General features: G+C 49.2%; 1 protein-coding gene and 1 pseudogene across 1 annotated transcript; both read right to left on the minus strand.

Moving 5' to 3' along the window:
• Nucleotides 1-1605: 1605 nt before the first annotated feature.
• Nucleotides 1606-7816, minus strand: LOC125538591 (disease resistance protein RGA2-like). The gene is made up of 3 exons (XM_048701855.1): nucleotides 7590-7816; nucleotides 6654-6737; nucleotides 1606-3543 (listed from the first exon to the last, which is right to left on the minus strand). Exons 1-3 carry the CDS (start codon nucleotides 7814-7816, stop codon nucleotides 1632-1634), a joined length of 2223 nt encoding a protein of 740 aa, XP_048557812.1. The 3' UTR covers nucleotides 1606-1631.
• Nucleotides 7817-8053: 237 nt separating this feature from the next.
• On the minus strand, nucleotides 8054-12276 carry LOC125538592 (annotated as a pseudogene).
• Nucleotides 12277-14140: the final 1864 nt, after the last annotated feature.

Genomic DNA, 14140 nt, shown 5'->3' on the forward strand with positions numbered 1-14140 from the left:
TTTGAGTCATCATAAGGATTTGCCACGCCATTCCTTGTGCGCCCTAAAAATCAACTAGTTTTCTTTCTAATTTTCTTAATAAACACTAATGATCGATCTGTGGCGACTTAATTCAATTTCTGACAGAAAGGGCCTCCCTGTAAGCACTGACATGGCATAAAACGGTCAACACTGTTTGTTGACCATTAAGTTGGACATGAGGCCCACTAGTCATCAGCTGAACTAACGGAAGGGTCCCTGAAAATTACAAAAGACGCCCTAGAAACATAATTAGATCACAATAGACCCCTTGCAGGAAGGTTGTTGTGCCCGTAAGCACTGTCACTGCCAGAGGGGAGATGGGCGTGAACAAAGGGGCTCGGAAAGCCAACTCCGGCGACCAAAGGAAAGGCTTCCCTCCGGCAGGCTCCCTGGTCGCGGCGTCTCGGGTCAGGAGCTCGGCGGCCGCAGCATGCGGGGTTGCTCCTCGGCGGGCACCCAAGCCTCGATCAGCTTGGACGATCCTACATCTCTGAACTTGAAGCAGCTGCTGCACTTCTCTGACACAAGTTACAGGCAACCAATTACTCCTACTACGCAACTGAGCAACAGAATTTGCAGAGTAGACATTGGATCAACCACACCACACCGATTAAGATGAAGGTCCAGATGTATTAGTGCCAGGCCAACACACTTCTATACAAGAAATGAATTCAGAATTTCAGATGCAGCTACAGCTGCAGCATGACTGACTGTTTGGAGTGCAGCCATTAGACCCAAATCAACTTTTTGACACTCTGAAATAATACATCTGAGGCAAATAGAAAACCAAAGAAGAAAAGAGAACGCAAGCAGAAGCTAAATTGTCTAAAAACAAGACCTGTATGAGGGGAAAGATCATCAACTAGCACATGCAGTGCTCATGAAAGACAGTTAACATATTCTAAAGTCAAGATGCAACAAAACAGACAAAAGCATACGTATATAACATGTCTTAGAGATGCACGGCGGTTCTCCGTCGTTTTACAGGTTACAACAAGTTACTAGGATTGTTCAAACCGGGAACTTTGATAAATTATCAGCACACATATGGATTACAGATGGAATTATTGACTGCTAAAAGGAAGATGCAGCTATGGACTGATAGATGGAGACGGCGAGATGAAGGCATGGTGGTGTCTCGTTGTCCCCAGGGCTTCCAACTTCCAAAGCGATGCAGCAATCACCTGAAGAAGAAAACATGGTCAGCAAATTTGGCAAAAGATTTAAAAAAAGAGAGTTTTGACTTAGAACACGCAATGCAACAGTACTTGTACGTACAAAGTTTTTCCAAAATGTCATCTATATGAAATTACTGTAAACATCGCAAATTTCTTCACAGAAATATAAACACATCAAGATTCTATACAGAGTAAGCATTGGAACTAATAAGCAGAAACAAGACATACAATACATGTAGGTATAATCAATGAGTAAGTTCAACATACTTTTAGTAATAAGGATTTACGTCCCATTGATACTGCATAATACACGAGTTAGTTATTTCCAGTATATAGGGAATTTCAAATAACAGATAAGTAAAAGCTGGACTAGAAACAAATGTTACCACAAATACCTTAGGCTGATTCTTCTATTGATCTGCTCTGCTTCCTTTATTTTTTGAAACAGCCGTTGCTCCACTGAAGATGCTGCCAGTTGCCAGTACCATCTAGCAACTCATCCTCGGAGGCAAAACAGATCACACGTATACGTGGAAGTTTAGTACACCACTGGCCCATTATAGAACCTATTTGTGCCCCCAAAATCTTCTCGCAAATTATGGTACGCAGCTTCATGTACTTACATAGTCTCAGCAAGTCGGAATTGTCTAAGTCACCACTAGGGTGTACGTAAACATGACGAACATTCCAGGGAATTTTATCAAAGTCACTCTTATTTTTTAGGATGAATTGAGCTGTTGTAGGCCTGATATGGGTACTTGAGTTGCCGTGTGCAACACCAACACTAGGATCTTTCTGAAAGAAGGACCGTGCTACAAGGTCTTCAAAATACTGGCAGCCAATGCCTTGAATTGGAACACGGCCTTCAGGTTCCACATAGCCTTCAGCTACCCAAATTTCAGCTAAGCGTCCCTTCTCAAATTTGTATTGTTTGGGGTGCACAGCACAGAATGCGAAGCATTTCTTCAAATTAAATGGCAAATATATGTAGCTCAACCGAAGGGCGGGTAAAATCTCACGCACTTCTTGTTTCAGTTCCCACACTTCACTCTCAAGTATATTATTCCAATGTGATGCTTCAGGATATGTTCTTAACATGCGTGCCAGGGTTTTGGCAGCCAAAGGAGAACCCTTCAATTTAGGAAGTATTTCCTTACCAATGCGCTCTAACTCAGGATAACTGTTAGAACCCTCAGATCCAAACGCAAAGTACTTGAATAAATCCCAAAACACATCCTCATTTAGACCTTCCAATATAACAGGCTCCATTGTGCACATCCCCTCGGTAACCTTTGGACATCTAGTGGTGACCAACATCAAACTTCCCTCTTGGACACTTCTAAAAGGTGCACAAAACCTCTTCCAACACTGCCCATTTTTCTTCAAGGCATCATCCCACACGTCATCAAGGACTATCAATAACCTCTCATTGTTCACATAGTTAGAGAGAATCTCTTGAAGAGTATTCAAATTATCAGCCGTTGCCTCCTTTCCAGTACAGGATTGTATGACCTCTTTAGTTAACCTCTTCACATCAAAGTCATCTGAGACACAAATCCAAATTATCAGGTCAAAGTGGGACCTCACCCGTTGATGGTTGCAGATAAGTTGGGCCAAAGTAGTCTTTCCAACACCACCAATTCCAGCTATTGGCAAAACACGAAGACTAGATATTCTTGATCCATTACCAAGATGGTTGCTTCTTAATGCACTGACTGAACAAGTTTCTCTCCTGCGCTTTGAATTTCTAGGTACAATAAGACACCCCAGTACCCGCTCCAGTTCCTTGTCACGGCCAAATATTTGTGTTTCATTTAGCAAAGAGGTGGTCTCCGGCCTGACTACTCTGTCAAAACGTTGTGTAACTCCACAAAGCCCCATATTCTTCAGCTGACGCGAAAGATGATTCAACCTCAATTGGGCATCATTCAGTTTGTCGAAGCTCCCTTGGATGACGACACCCAGGAAGTCGATGAATGGAGATGAGCCTGAATTGCCCTCCACTTGCGCCTTCTTCTCGTATGATCTGAACTCATGAAGAAGGTCCTCGGCGTCAGTCACTGCATCCTTGAGGCGCTGAAGGAGCTCAGCGACACGGTGATCATGGCTTCTCCACTCAGCTCCTTCAATGAGGTCAATGAGGTCATAGAATGTAGGAAGAGTGTCCTTAAGACGTTGTATGTCACTTTGCAATTGCAATACACGACCTTGAAGAGTTTCCTGGTGTGAGCCACTCCATCGGGAGTGCAGAGCAGATTTCAGCCACTCTAACAAATTGACACACTCATTGATGGCACTGATGACCCCAATGGCAGGAATGAACATGGTGGCCAAAGTTTTCCACCTGCGCGAAAACAGTGGACACAATTAGCATTATGGAAGTAAAACAGTGGGCACGGTATCATGGCTATGGAAGTAGTTATGTTTTTTTAGTTTGAAGGGAGACATCAGCAAGTTAATAGTAAGGCTTTTTTTTTGGTTTAGAGAAATTTTATAGGAATTCTAAAGGATATGAATTTTGTTGGAAAAATTTCTTTGAAACCCTTCTGTTTGTAGGAATGGATTTCTATTCCGATGTAGGATAGATAGAAACCAATTCTTCATATTTTAAAAGAAAAAAAAGTTAGCCTGGACTCGATAAAAAAATTCCTATTATATACATCAAATGACATTTTTTTTTTCTATTGGAATCAAGATACATGTCATCTCACTTGCTATTTTCTTTTTCTTTTTTGAAATAGAAGGATAACACCTGACCTCCGCTCGAAGTCCACAACCATCTTTATTATATTATTCAACGGCGTCACTACACCTACATGCTTGATGATAACCGCACCAATGAACATCATCTAATCTGGTGGCCTTATGAAACCGCCCCGCGGTGAGCCGAGAGTACCAATCAGCCTAGCTGACCCATAGCACGCACCACATGCGCACGCTATAGGATCTGCTGCCGCCATCTTCCGAAGGGATCATTGCATTAGCCTTGCAAAGCCTAACCGTCGTCGACGTCACCACAGCACCAGACAACACCACTAGCCTGTGCGCGACCATCAACCAGCGTCCAACACCGACACTCCAATATGCCACGCCGCCAAGACCCGCTGTCTTTGATGCGGTAGATGCAACACTGCTCGGCTGCATGCATCGTCCAGATGCAGAGGCCGGGGGTTTATCCTCCTTTTCTAAAAAAAAACCTCTTGGCCTCTCCAACCAGTACCTGCTCCAAAACAATGCCTTTGGGAGGGAGAATGGCATCGAAGTCTCCATCATCATTTAATGCGGAAGATACAAATCTAGGGTTTGCCCCATAGCAGATTGCCCTGGAGGAAGAAGGGCACGCCGTCTGCACCTATGAATGAACCCAAACGGTACCCACCATCACAAAGCTCTCACGGTGACGCCTTCAATAAGGACATGACATGATGCCTTGAGCATTGTCGCCGCCCACCGCAGTTAGGTTTTTCACCCGAAAACTAGTGAGGTGGGAAGAGGTAGGCAAGACCCAATCGACGTCTCCAAGAAGAAAACTGGTGCTCAGAGGCGTCGTCGTTGTCGCGGCCAGCTGGAGCTGACTAGGGAGTTATTCTGATCTGGATCGCGACTACGCGCTCCACCCACAAGACGGTGACTGGCCAGCTATTCAGCGCGTCCAACTCCGGTGAGAGTGAAGTGCACCTAACAGGGATAGTAGGCAGCGGCCAGATCGGTGCTGTCAGTTGTCGGGGCAGCAATGCCACGGCCCTAACCCCCCAGCAGCCCGCTAGCCCGCCGCCATCGGACAAGCAGCACAGGTCCTGGCGCGCCACAGAGCAGGGAGGCTTCACCAAATTTGGGCCGGTCACCTGGCAGCCACACGATTTGCCCTATATTAACCGTCAGATCTAATCCTCACCAAGTCAACGCAGCCCCTCTCTTCCTCCGCTCGTGTGTGCCTCCATCTCTATGCTTGTCGTCTGTCTCAATGATGCCGCCGTTTGCAGCTTTTCCAGCCGACGGTCACGGCTTCCCTGGTCATCGGCCGCATCTCTGTGTCGTGCCCATCCCAACACCGAGCATCGCCGTTTCCAGCACGGCGGTCGTCGAGCTTGGTTCCAGCACGGCAACCTGCCCCTTGCAGCAAGACCCGTCACCAGGTTCAGCGCGCCACAGGCTGTGGCCGTAGCATCGCCGCTAGCCGGTTCCATCACACGGCGACTGCGGTTGCAGCATTGGCGCCGACAGACCCAACATGCGGGTAGTGATCTGCACAGCGCCGCTCCGGCCGCCGTGTCGGCGCAAAAGGTTTCCCTTCACCAAAGCCGGTAGACGGGAAAGCACTGCTTGCTCTTGCTGTTCACTCAACCATGATCGGATGTGCACACTCGGTAAAAGAAGGCAAAGATTCAAGGAGCTCACCCGGTTGCGTTGCGTGGGAGCCGTAGTCGATGATCGATCGGGGTGCCGCAGCCCGCAGCAGCAGCGTGTGTCTACTCTAACCAGGCTCTTCCTCCTCCCCTCAGACTTAACCATGCGTCAGGCTCTTCTGCTGCGGGCAGCAATTTCCTGGAAGGATCGCATCCTGTCCATTTTTGTTTTATTCCGGAATATTAAATTGGGGCCGCCCGGTTTGTCTAAAATTTTTGGGGTCGTTGTGATCAATGCAATAGTTTTCGCCGTCTGGCTTTGTAAGTTCCAACAACAACTCACTCGCAAAATAAAAAAAGGTACCAACACTAACTGGCGAAGATTCCTACTCTTGTTTGGTTCGTTTTTTTTTTCCAAGGCTGTTTGGTTCGGTTTGGGGGTCAACATTTCAGCAGCCAAATAATCCATCAAGCGCTCTTTTCTTTCACAAAACATTTCTTTTAGTATTATTTGGCGGTGTGTTGTAAGATAGCCAAGCTTTGTATTCTTCTTTGTATGTCAACGAATCAGTTAATTTTGTTTTGTTTTGTGGGAACCAATCAATTAAAAGTTTGGGAAGAATATATATATATATATATATATATATATATATATATAACAAAAGCTACTACTATATATTTTGTCCTGAAAAAACAGGCGCAAGGGGCGCCCAGCTTCTAATTAATAAAGCCAACAAAGGCCAACAAAATAGACTGATAAGTTTTACATAACTGATCCCTGTAACCTACATAAAAGCCATGAGAGCTACATTTTTTTGGAAAAGGAGGTTAAACCTCCAGCCTCTGCATCAATCGATGCATACAACCATCTTTATTAATTATTCCACAAATGTTTGACAAGAAAATACATCAAGCCATCCGAAGCCACCACTCACTACTAAAAACTCGATAATGTGAAGTGCTCTCACCCCCATATCAGAAACCAGTGCCGTCGCCGATCCATCCACATAACGTATCGGAACCAACAACCGGTGCAGCAGACCTAAAGCGCGCACCACATGCACATGTTTTAGAAGTCAGAAGTCGCCATCATCCTCGGACCACTGACCCATCTTCAGGATAGAGATCCGCATCATCCTTGTCAGTCCAGACATCTGTCGACGCCACCCCGGCGCCCAACGGCACCACCGCCCTGCGCGCATTCATCCATACACGAAGACTCTAGAAGATCTGTCGTGCGTAGCACCTGCCGACCAGGCATGACACAGCGTAGCACCCGCCGACCAGGCATGACTTGACATCTCCACCGAAGCTCCATGCAAGACTTAGCTGCTCCACCTCCTGCCTCTGTCTGCCAGCGCTGCTCAACAAACGATGCTCCCAAGAGAGTAACACCACCGCAGTACCGCCATCGCCCGATCTGGATGACCAGATCTTAAAGTTTCCCCCGAAGCAGCACCAGTGGGTCGACAGAAGTTACACGGCGATGCCTTCATCAAGGTAACGATGCAACACGCCGCCATCGGCTCGGTTTTCACCGGCAACTATGTTTCCCCAACTCGCAGTCGGGAGTAGATGACGGATCTGGAGATCCGACAACCCAGCCTCAAGCTGACCATCTCCGGCGAAGGAGACAACAAACAGGTGTTAGCATAAATACCTTCGCTAGGGTCTTCTATTGATCTGCTCCGCTTCCTTCAAGTTCGGACACTGGATTATGAGCACCTGCTTTATTTTTGCAACTGCATTTGCTCCACCAACTGAAACTAGGTTTGGACAATCCTGAATCACCAATACCTCCAGTGATGAAAGATTATTGCACCAAATGTCACCTTGAATGGATGTTATACCCTCGCATCCACCAATGCTCAGTGATACGAGTGATATGAGGTTTTGTAGACAACTAGGAACAGATGGAGAGATATCCCCACATCGATGTAAGGTGAGCGTTTGGAGATGTGATGGCAACACAAATCCCCTTTGCCAGTTCATACTTGGGCACTCAATAACAACCAGATGTTTCAGATAAGGAAAGCTCACAAACCTTTCAACTGGCAGGGACAACAACTCGGGACAATATTCGACGTCAATTTTCTCGATAGCAGGTAGATATTCATGTGTTAGGAAGTCACCAAGGGTTGGCAATTTCTCACAACACTGAACTAATAGGACCTTAAGGGACGATAAAGTTGTAATGCTGCCTCCAACTCCAATAGATGTAAGAGATTTACACTTGATGCGCAATTGCCGCAGACATGGAAGACTCCACATTTGTAGTCGGATGGACGTGACAAATGCACATTGTAAATCAAATTCGGTGAGCGAGCAGCAGTCAATATCGCAAAAGAGACCAACACCCCACAGATGTAGCTTCTTAAGGGACGGCGAAAACAATCTTTGGAGGCGGATGTTTGGACAATGGCACACGTACGTCCAGCTCTTCAAGGAAATGAAATTCCCCAAACTCTTCAGTTGGTACTGATTCTAACATCTCACAATGTTCAATTCTTATTTTCTTGATGGCTGGGACATAATCTGGATGCAGAAAATGTTCAAGGCTTGATATATTTGCAAAAAAAAAAAAACTATCCTCCCCTCCTCCTGCGACGCTCCCGCGAGCGTCCGGGAGGAAACCCTAGCGCCGCCGCCTCTCCTCCCCTCCTCCTCCCCCCCCCCCTCGCCGCCGCCGAGGGGCGCGAGCGGGCGAAGCCCGGTCGTCGCCGGCGGCGGCGGGGTCCCCCTCATCTCCTCGCGCGGGGATCTCGGCGCGGGCCGGATCTCCCGTGCCGGGACGCGGCGCTGGTTGTCGGGCGCGGCGGCGCAGCGGCGCTCCGGCGGGGGCCGACGACGGTGGCGTGGCGGCTGCGTGATGGGCGGCAAGGCGCGTGGTGGTGCAGGCCGGCGGGCGGGTTTAGGCGGCGGTTGCTTCTCGGCAGCTCCAGCGAGCCTCCCCTGGCGCTGCGGGTCATGTGCGACCGGGTCGCGGGCGGCCCCTCTCGCCGCGGCTCTCTGGTGGAGGGGCGGCGCGGCAGCGGTGGTGGTGGGCGCCCCCGTCCAGTCGGGCCCTTGCGGCTGGACGGCGGAGCTCGGCGCGGGAAGACCTCCCTGATGGCCTCCCATGGCTGCGGCGGCGGCAGATCTGCCATCTCATCCGTCTTCCTCGACATCGGGTGGCGGTGGCTGCTCTCCGGCGGGTCCGGACCTTCGGCTTCGGGGGCGAAACAGGTGGTTTCGGGGGGGAGGCTGGTTGGGGGATGAGCGTCTTTGGCCATTGGCCGTTCCCCCACCTCCCCCTTCCCCCAGGCAGCGTCATGTCGCGGTTCGTCTCGAGGCAGCGCCCGCCAGCGACTCCAGGAGGCGGTTGGGGGCGTGGATCTGGTCAAAGTCGTGTCCTTTGGGAGTTCTCGCGGTGGTCTGGTGGCAGGGCGGCGGCCCTGGCGGTGGGAGACGCGGCGGTCGTGGACGGACTGCGCAGCTCGGATGCGGGCGGGCATCTATGGCCGCTCGGGTGGCATAGCTGCGGGTGGCTGTCGGACCGGGGAGGCGACGGAAGAGTTGAAGCACCGGAGTACATCACTTGCCTAGTACGCGCTCTGGCCGACGATGATGGCGTCCGCGGACGTCGTGTTCCTCCCTGTAGGCTTCGTCGTGGTGCTCCTTCTCCTTCCTTCTAGCTCCGGGTGAAAGCTTGATCTTCGGATCGGACGGTGGCGACATTCCGTGGTCGTACCCCTTCTTGGAGGCATCGTCTTGGAGCCCTCGGTCCGGCGTGGTCCGTCACACTTCTTCCCGGTTCATCGGGCATCCTGTGGGTGCGTGGTAGTCGTTGAGGGTGTGTGTCGGTGCCCGGCATCCTTGTATCTCGTCTTGGGTGTGTGTGGTGTGCGTTTGTATCGATGGCTTGGTTGTGGATGTTGGTTGCTTTATAATCTAAAGCGGGGGGAAACCCTTTTTCGGATATATTTGCACACCCATCAATGGTTACGTCTGTCAGAGAATGGAAAATAGCAAGAACAGGTATCTCATTTAAGTCTATGCTCTGCGAGATCATCCGAGAAGATATGCTCTGGAGTCCAGAACAACCTACAAAAGTAAGTGATTTTAAGTTTGGCAGATTCTGTGGCTGAAACCAGCTTGGGAGCGAGACACCGGCATAGTTCTGGAGGAAGAAAGACTTGAGACTGATACGAGGTTGCAGAACTTGAAGCACTTCTTTTTCATAGATAATTCGAGACTCGGGAGGGGAGCCTACAAACGAATGCATCTTCAGTTTCAACTCGTCCAGAAAAATCATATTCTTCAGTTCAGCTTCTGCTGCATGATCCTTACTTAGGTTGCCAACATTAGCTATCTCCAAGTGTCCACGAAATTGTTTCAGATTCTTTATTAACTTAATTCCCCGTTCAAGCCCACTGGTTGAATTAAGATTCGTGTGCCCGCCAGCATAATATGATAACTCATCTGATTCGAATCTCTGTAAACTGATCAACTTACTGAAGTCGTTGGGCAAACTTTCCAGCTCAGAACTTTTGGCATATATAATTTGCAAGTTATATAGCCTACATAAAGTTGTAGGAAAACTCTTAAGAGGACAAGTTGTGGAGATCTCAAGGTACCGAAGATGCTTCCAGTTGCCAATGCTACCTGGTAACTCATTTGTGGAGGCACAAGAAATCACACGCATACGCAGAAGTTTACTACACCAGTGGTCCATTACCCAAGATGTTTCTTTCTCAAAATTCTTCATGCAAATTAGGGTACGCAGCTTCGTGTACTTGCATAGTCTCAACAAGTTGGAATCATCAAAGTCACTACTAGGGAGTATGTACAGATAACGAACATCCTGGGGAACTTTATCAAAGTCATACTTATTTCTTAAGATGAAGCAATCATGCTCTGAAACTTTTTGTGCCATGTCATGCAGCAAATCATGGATTATATATCTATTACCAACTTTTTGAAAGAAGGATCGTGCTACAAGGTCTTCAAAATACTGACAGCCAATATCTTGAATTTGAACACCACCTTGAGGTTCCACAAAGCCTTCTGCCACCCAAATTTCAACTAATTCTGGCTTAGAAAATGTGTAATCTTTGGGGTACACCGCACAGAATGCAAAGCATTGCTTCAAATAGAATGGTAAATGCATGTAACTCAACCAAAGAGCAGGCAAAATCTCAGTCTCCTTTTGTTTCAACTTCCACAGATCACTCTCAAGTACAGAATTCCGATGTGATGCTTGAGGGACCAATCTTAACATGCAGCCCAAAGTTTTGGCGGCCAGAGCAGAACCTTTCAGTTTCAGTTTAGGAAGTATGCTTCTACCAATGCGCTCTAACTTGGGATCATTGTTAGAATCCTCGGATCCAAACACGCACAACTTGAAGAAATTCCAAAGACTTCATCCTTTAGACCTTCTAATATAAAGGCCTCCGTTGTGGCCACTCCATGGGCAACCCTTGAAAACCTAGTGGTGACCAACATCATACTTCCCTCTTTGACACTCCCAAAAGGTTCACAAAACCTCTTCCAACACTGCCCATTTTCCTTCAAGGCATCATCCCGCTTGTCATCAAGGATTATCAGTAATTTTTTGTTGTTCACATGCTCAGAAAGGGCATGCCGAACAGCTGAAGAGAATTCAAAACAAAACAAAACAAACTTCACCGAGTTGGCAGATGCACGCGCATCGGTGATCGGTATGATGATGACGATGATCCAGGGATCCAAGGTAAACAAAGCAACAACTCATGCCCGGTCCTAAGCTGATCTCTAACGGAGCTGGGATTGGTAGCTCGAAGGCGAGGCTGCGGTTAGGGTCACAGAGCTGAGCTGAGAGCGTGGGGGCCAGCAGCGAAGAAGCTCTGCCTCCAGGTGCCGTGCGTTGCGAGGAACCTCCAGCAGTAGGGAGTCTTGATCACAATCCTTGTCCGGAGGGCCAGCATGGATGATAACTTGCCGGGGGTGTTATATTTGTGTTGAATATTATGTACGCAAGGGGTTACGTGGACTTGGAGTTGTAATTGGTGTGGTTAGGTACGAGTTGTGTAGGAGTCGGACACTTGTATCCTAGGCCTTTTATATACGGAGGGGCACCACACATTGTAACCCATGACGACTTGATAGCAACAGGTACGCGGGGGAGCCGACGGCTTGTGTCGGCGCTCGGCCGGCCGGTGTTGCGGTATCTTGAGGAGGAGCGCCCGTAGTCATGCCCCGGGGATGTAGCCATATCGGTGAACCTCGTTAACAAATATCGTGCCTCGGTGTGTCGTCTATGATCTTGCATTAGTGTTTTATTCTAACAAGTGGTATTATGAGCAAGGTTGCGAGAAGGCTGTGCGGAAGATCATTCGGAGGTACGAGGATCATGCTCGACGGGTGCCAGGGAACGTCCGATTGGCGCAAGGTGAAGCATGGCAGCGATCGCGGATGCGGTCGGTGGTGTCGGACACTTCGGGCAGGAGGCCTGGACCGTTCGATGGGCTACAGTCGGTAAGGATCGGCTAGACATGGCGATCGGACCGGCGTAGTGGCTGTTGAAGACGTTGCGGAGGCGACGGATTCGGCTCGCGATCAGACCGGCGACCAGACGTGGGGGACGGCCGGATAGACCGGAGTGTGAGAGCATCGAGACGATGCACTCGGTGTTGTACAAGGGCGGCGGCGCGGCACTGCGGACGGATTGTGTCGGCGACGCGGGTGGCCAGGGTACGGCACGGCTTGTGCATGGACGATGCGCGAGGTGGCGACTGTTACGGCAGGGTTGGCGTCGGTGAGTACGCGCGACGGGGCAGTACAGATTGCTGGCGAGAACCAAGATCAGAGATGATGGCGTAAGCTATTCGTTGGATATGGCGGCGAGGTTTTTCCGAGATGCATGGAACGGGAGAAGGAAAGTCAGAATTCAGTTGTCGGCGTTTGTACGCGAGACGGCCGCTGGAGCCTCAGAGGAGGCGTGTGTCAACCGGTTTCAGAGCAGCGCGACGCGCAAGGGAAAGGAAGGTCAATGCAGCAGGCTTCATCGGGCGGGGTGCAGCGCACAAGGAAAAATAAAATCATGCAGAGGCAGGAGTCCGGAGGATTAACATGCAGCGGATCCTTTTTTACAAGAAGGTGTACGTGCGTGCATGTTTTGGTCCAGGGACAAGTCTGCTGGCTATTATGATTAGAAAAAAGAAAATAAAAGACGTGTGCATGCATAAGTCCGTGGGAGATTTGGTTTGGCAAAGGCCGGGCGAATCGTGACAGAGTTGAACTCGGCCCGTGTGTCAGGGAAGGAATAGGCAAGGCCGTACGTGGATGCAGCAGTAATAAAAGGCTGGCGACCGAGGCAGCGAAGGCACCAAACAAAAGGTTAGTCTGCAAGTTCAGGCAAAAGGTGGAGCGATTCGGCTAGGCAGATATCGGTCTGTGTTACGGCGAGAGGCTTCACGGCAATTTCTGAAGGGGCGGACAGGGACGGTGCTAAGTTAGATTTCTTGATAGATCGCGGACTGCGGCGTGGCTTCAGACGAGGAATACGGGATCAGTGATCTTTTTCGTGAGGAAGTCACAGAAGAAAACAAGGGCGGTCAGACCGGCGGCAACAGGTCGGTTAGATCGCGGCTCGGCATGGCGTCGGGATTCACCAGGTTTGATTTGGAGAAATTCGATGGCACGGGTAACTTCGGTCTATGGCAGACAAGAGTCAAGAATATTCTGGCGCAGCAGGGAATCTTGAAGGGTTTGCAGGAGACGAAGCCGGCCAAGATTGACAACGATGCGTGGGAGGATATGCAAGTGCAGGCGGCCGCTACCATACGGCTTTGTCTTGCGGATCAGGTCATGTATCATGTCATGGACGAAGATACTCCTAAGGGAATTTGGGACAAGTGGGCAAATCGTTATATGTCCAAGTCAGCGACCAATAAGCTGTATTTGAAGCAAAAGTTCTATGGGCTGAAGATGCGGGAGGGGTCGGATCTTGTGGAGCATGTGAATGCCTTTAATCAGTTGGTCACGGATCTAGCACGTCTGGATGTGAAGATTGAGGACGAGGATAAGGCACTACTTCTTCTTGTTTCGTTGCCACCGTCCTATGAGCATTTGGTCATTACATTGACACATGGAAAGACAACCGTCAATAATGAGGAAGTCACTGCAGCGTTGCTTGGGCATGAGTTGAGGAAGCAAAAGAATGCTACAGAGGAGGGTACTCAAGGTTTGGGGTTGGCAGTTAAAGGTTATCAGATTAGGAAGGGACAAGAGGCGGAGAAGAAAAAGAAGAAAAAGGTGCAGTGCTACAGGTGCAAGGACTGGGGACATATAAAGAGGGAATGCCCAGAACTGAAGGGTGGGGCAAGTGCTAATGCGGCTACTCATGGTGATGACTCAGACAGCAGTAGTGATGTTCTCGTAGTATCAAACATGCGGTCAACAAAAGCTGAAGCGTGGGTGTTGGATTCAGCTTGCTCTTTTCATGCGACGCCCAACAAGGAGTGGTTCTCTTCGTACAAGTCTGGTGAGTTTGGTTTAGCCTATATGGGCGATGATACAGGTTATCGTGTTGCTGGAGTAGGTGACATCAAAATCAAGATGTTTGACGGAGTTGAG

Source organism: Triticum urartu, chromosome 2 (genome assembly GCF_003073215.2).
Source record: "Triticum urartu cultivar G1812 chromosome 2, Tu2.1, whole genome shotgun sequence".
In the NCBI taxonomy this organism is placed as follows: domain Eukaryota; kingdom Viridiplantae; phylum Streptophyta; class Magnoliopsida; order Poales; family Poaceae; genus Triticum; species Triticum urartu.

Excerpts from the sequence above, each read along its gene's own strand:
- LOC125538591 (XM_048701855.1), bottom strand. The coding sequence starts at position 7,816 with ATGTGGAGTCTTCCATGTCTGCGGCAATTGCGCATCAAGTGTAAATCT. Across the intron at positions 6,738-7,589 it reads TTGTCCCTGCCAGTTGAAAG|GGCGGTGGTGCCGTTGGGCG; the intron begins GTTTGTGAGCTT and ends GAATGCGCGCAG. Across the intron at positions 3,544-6,653 it reads GATCTCTATCCTGAAGATGG|GTGGAAAACTTTGGCCACCA; the intron begins GTCAGTGGTCCG and ends GTTTTCGCGCAG.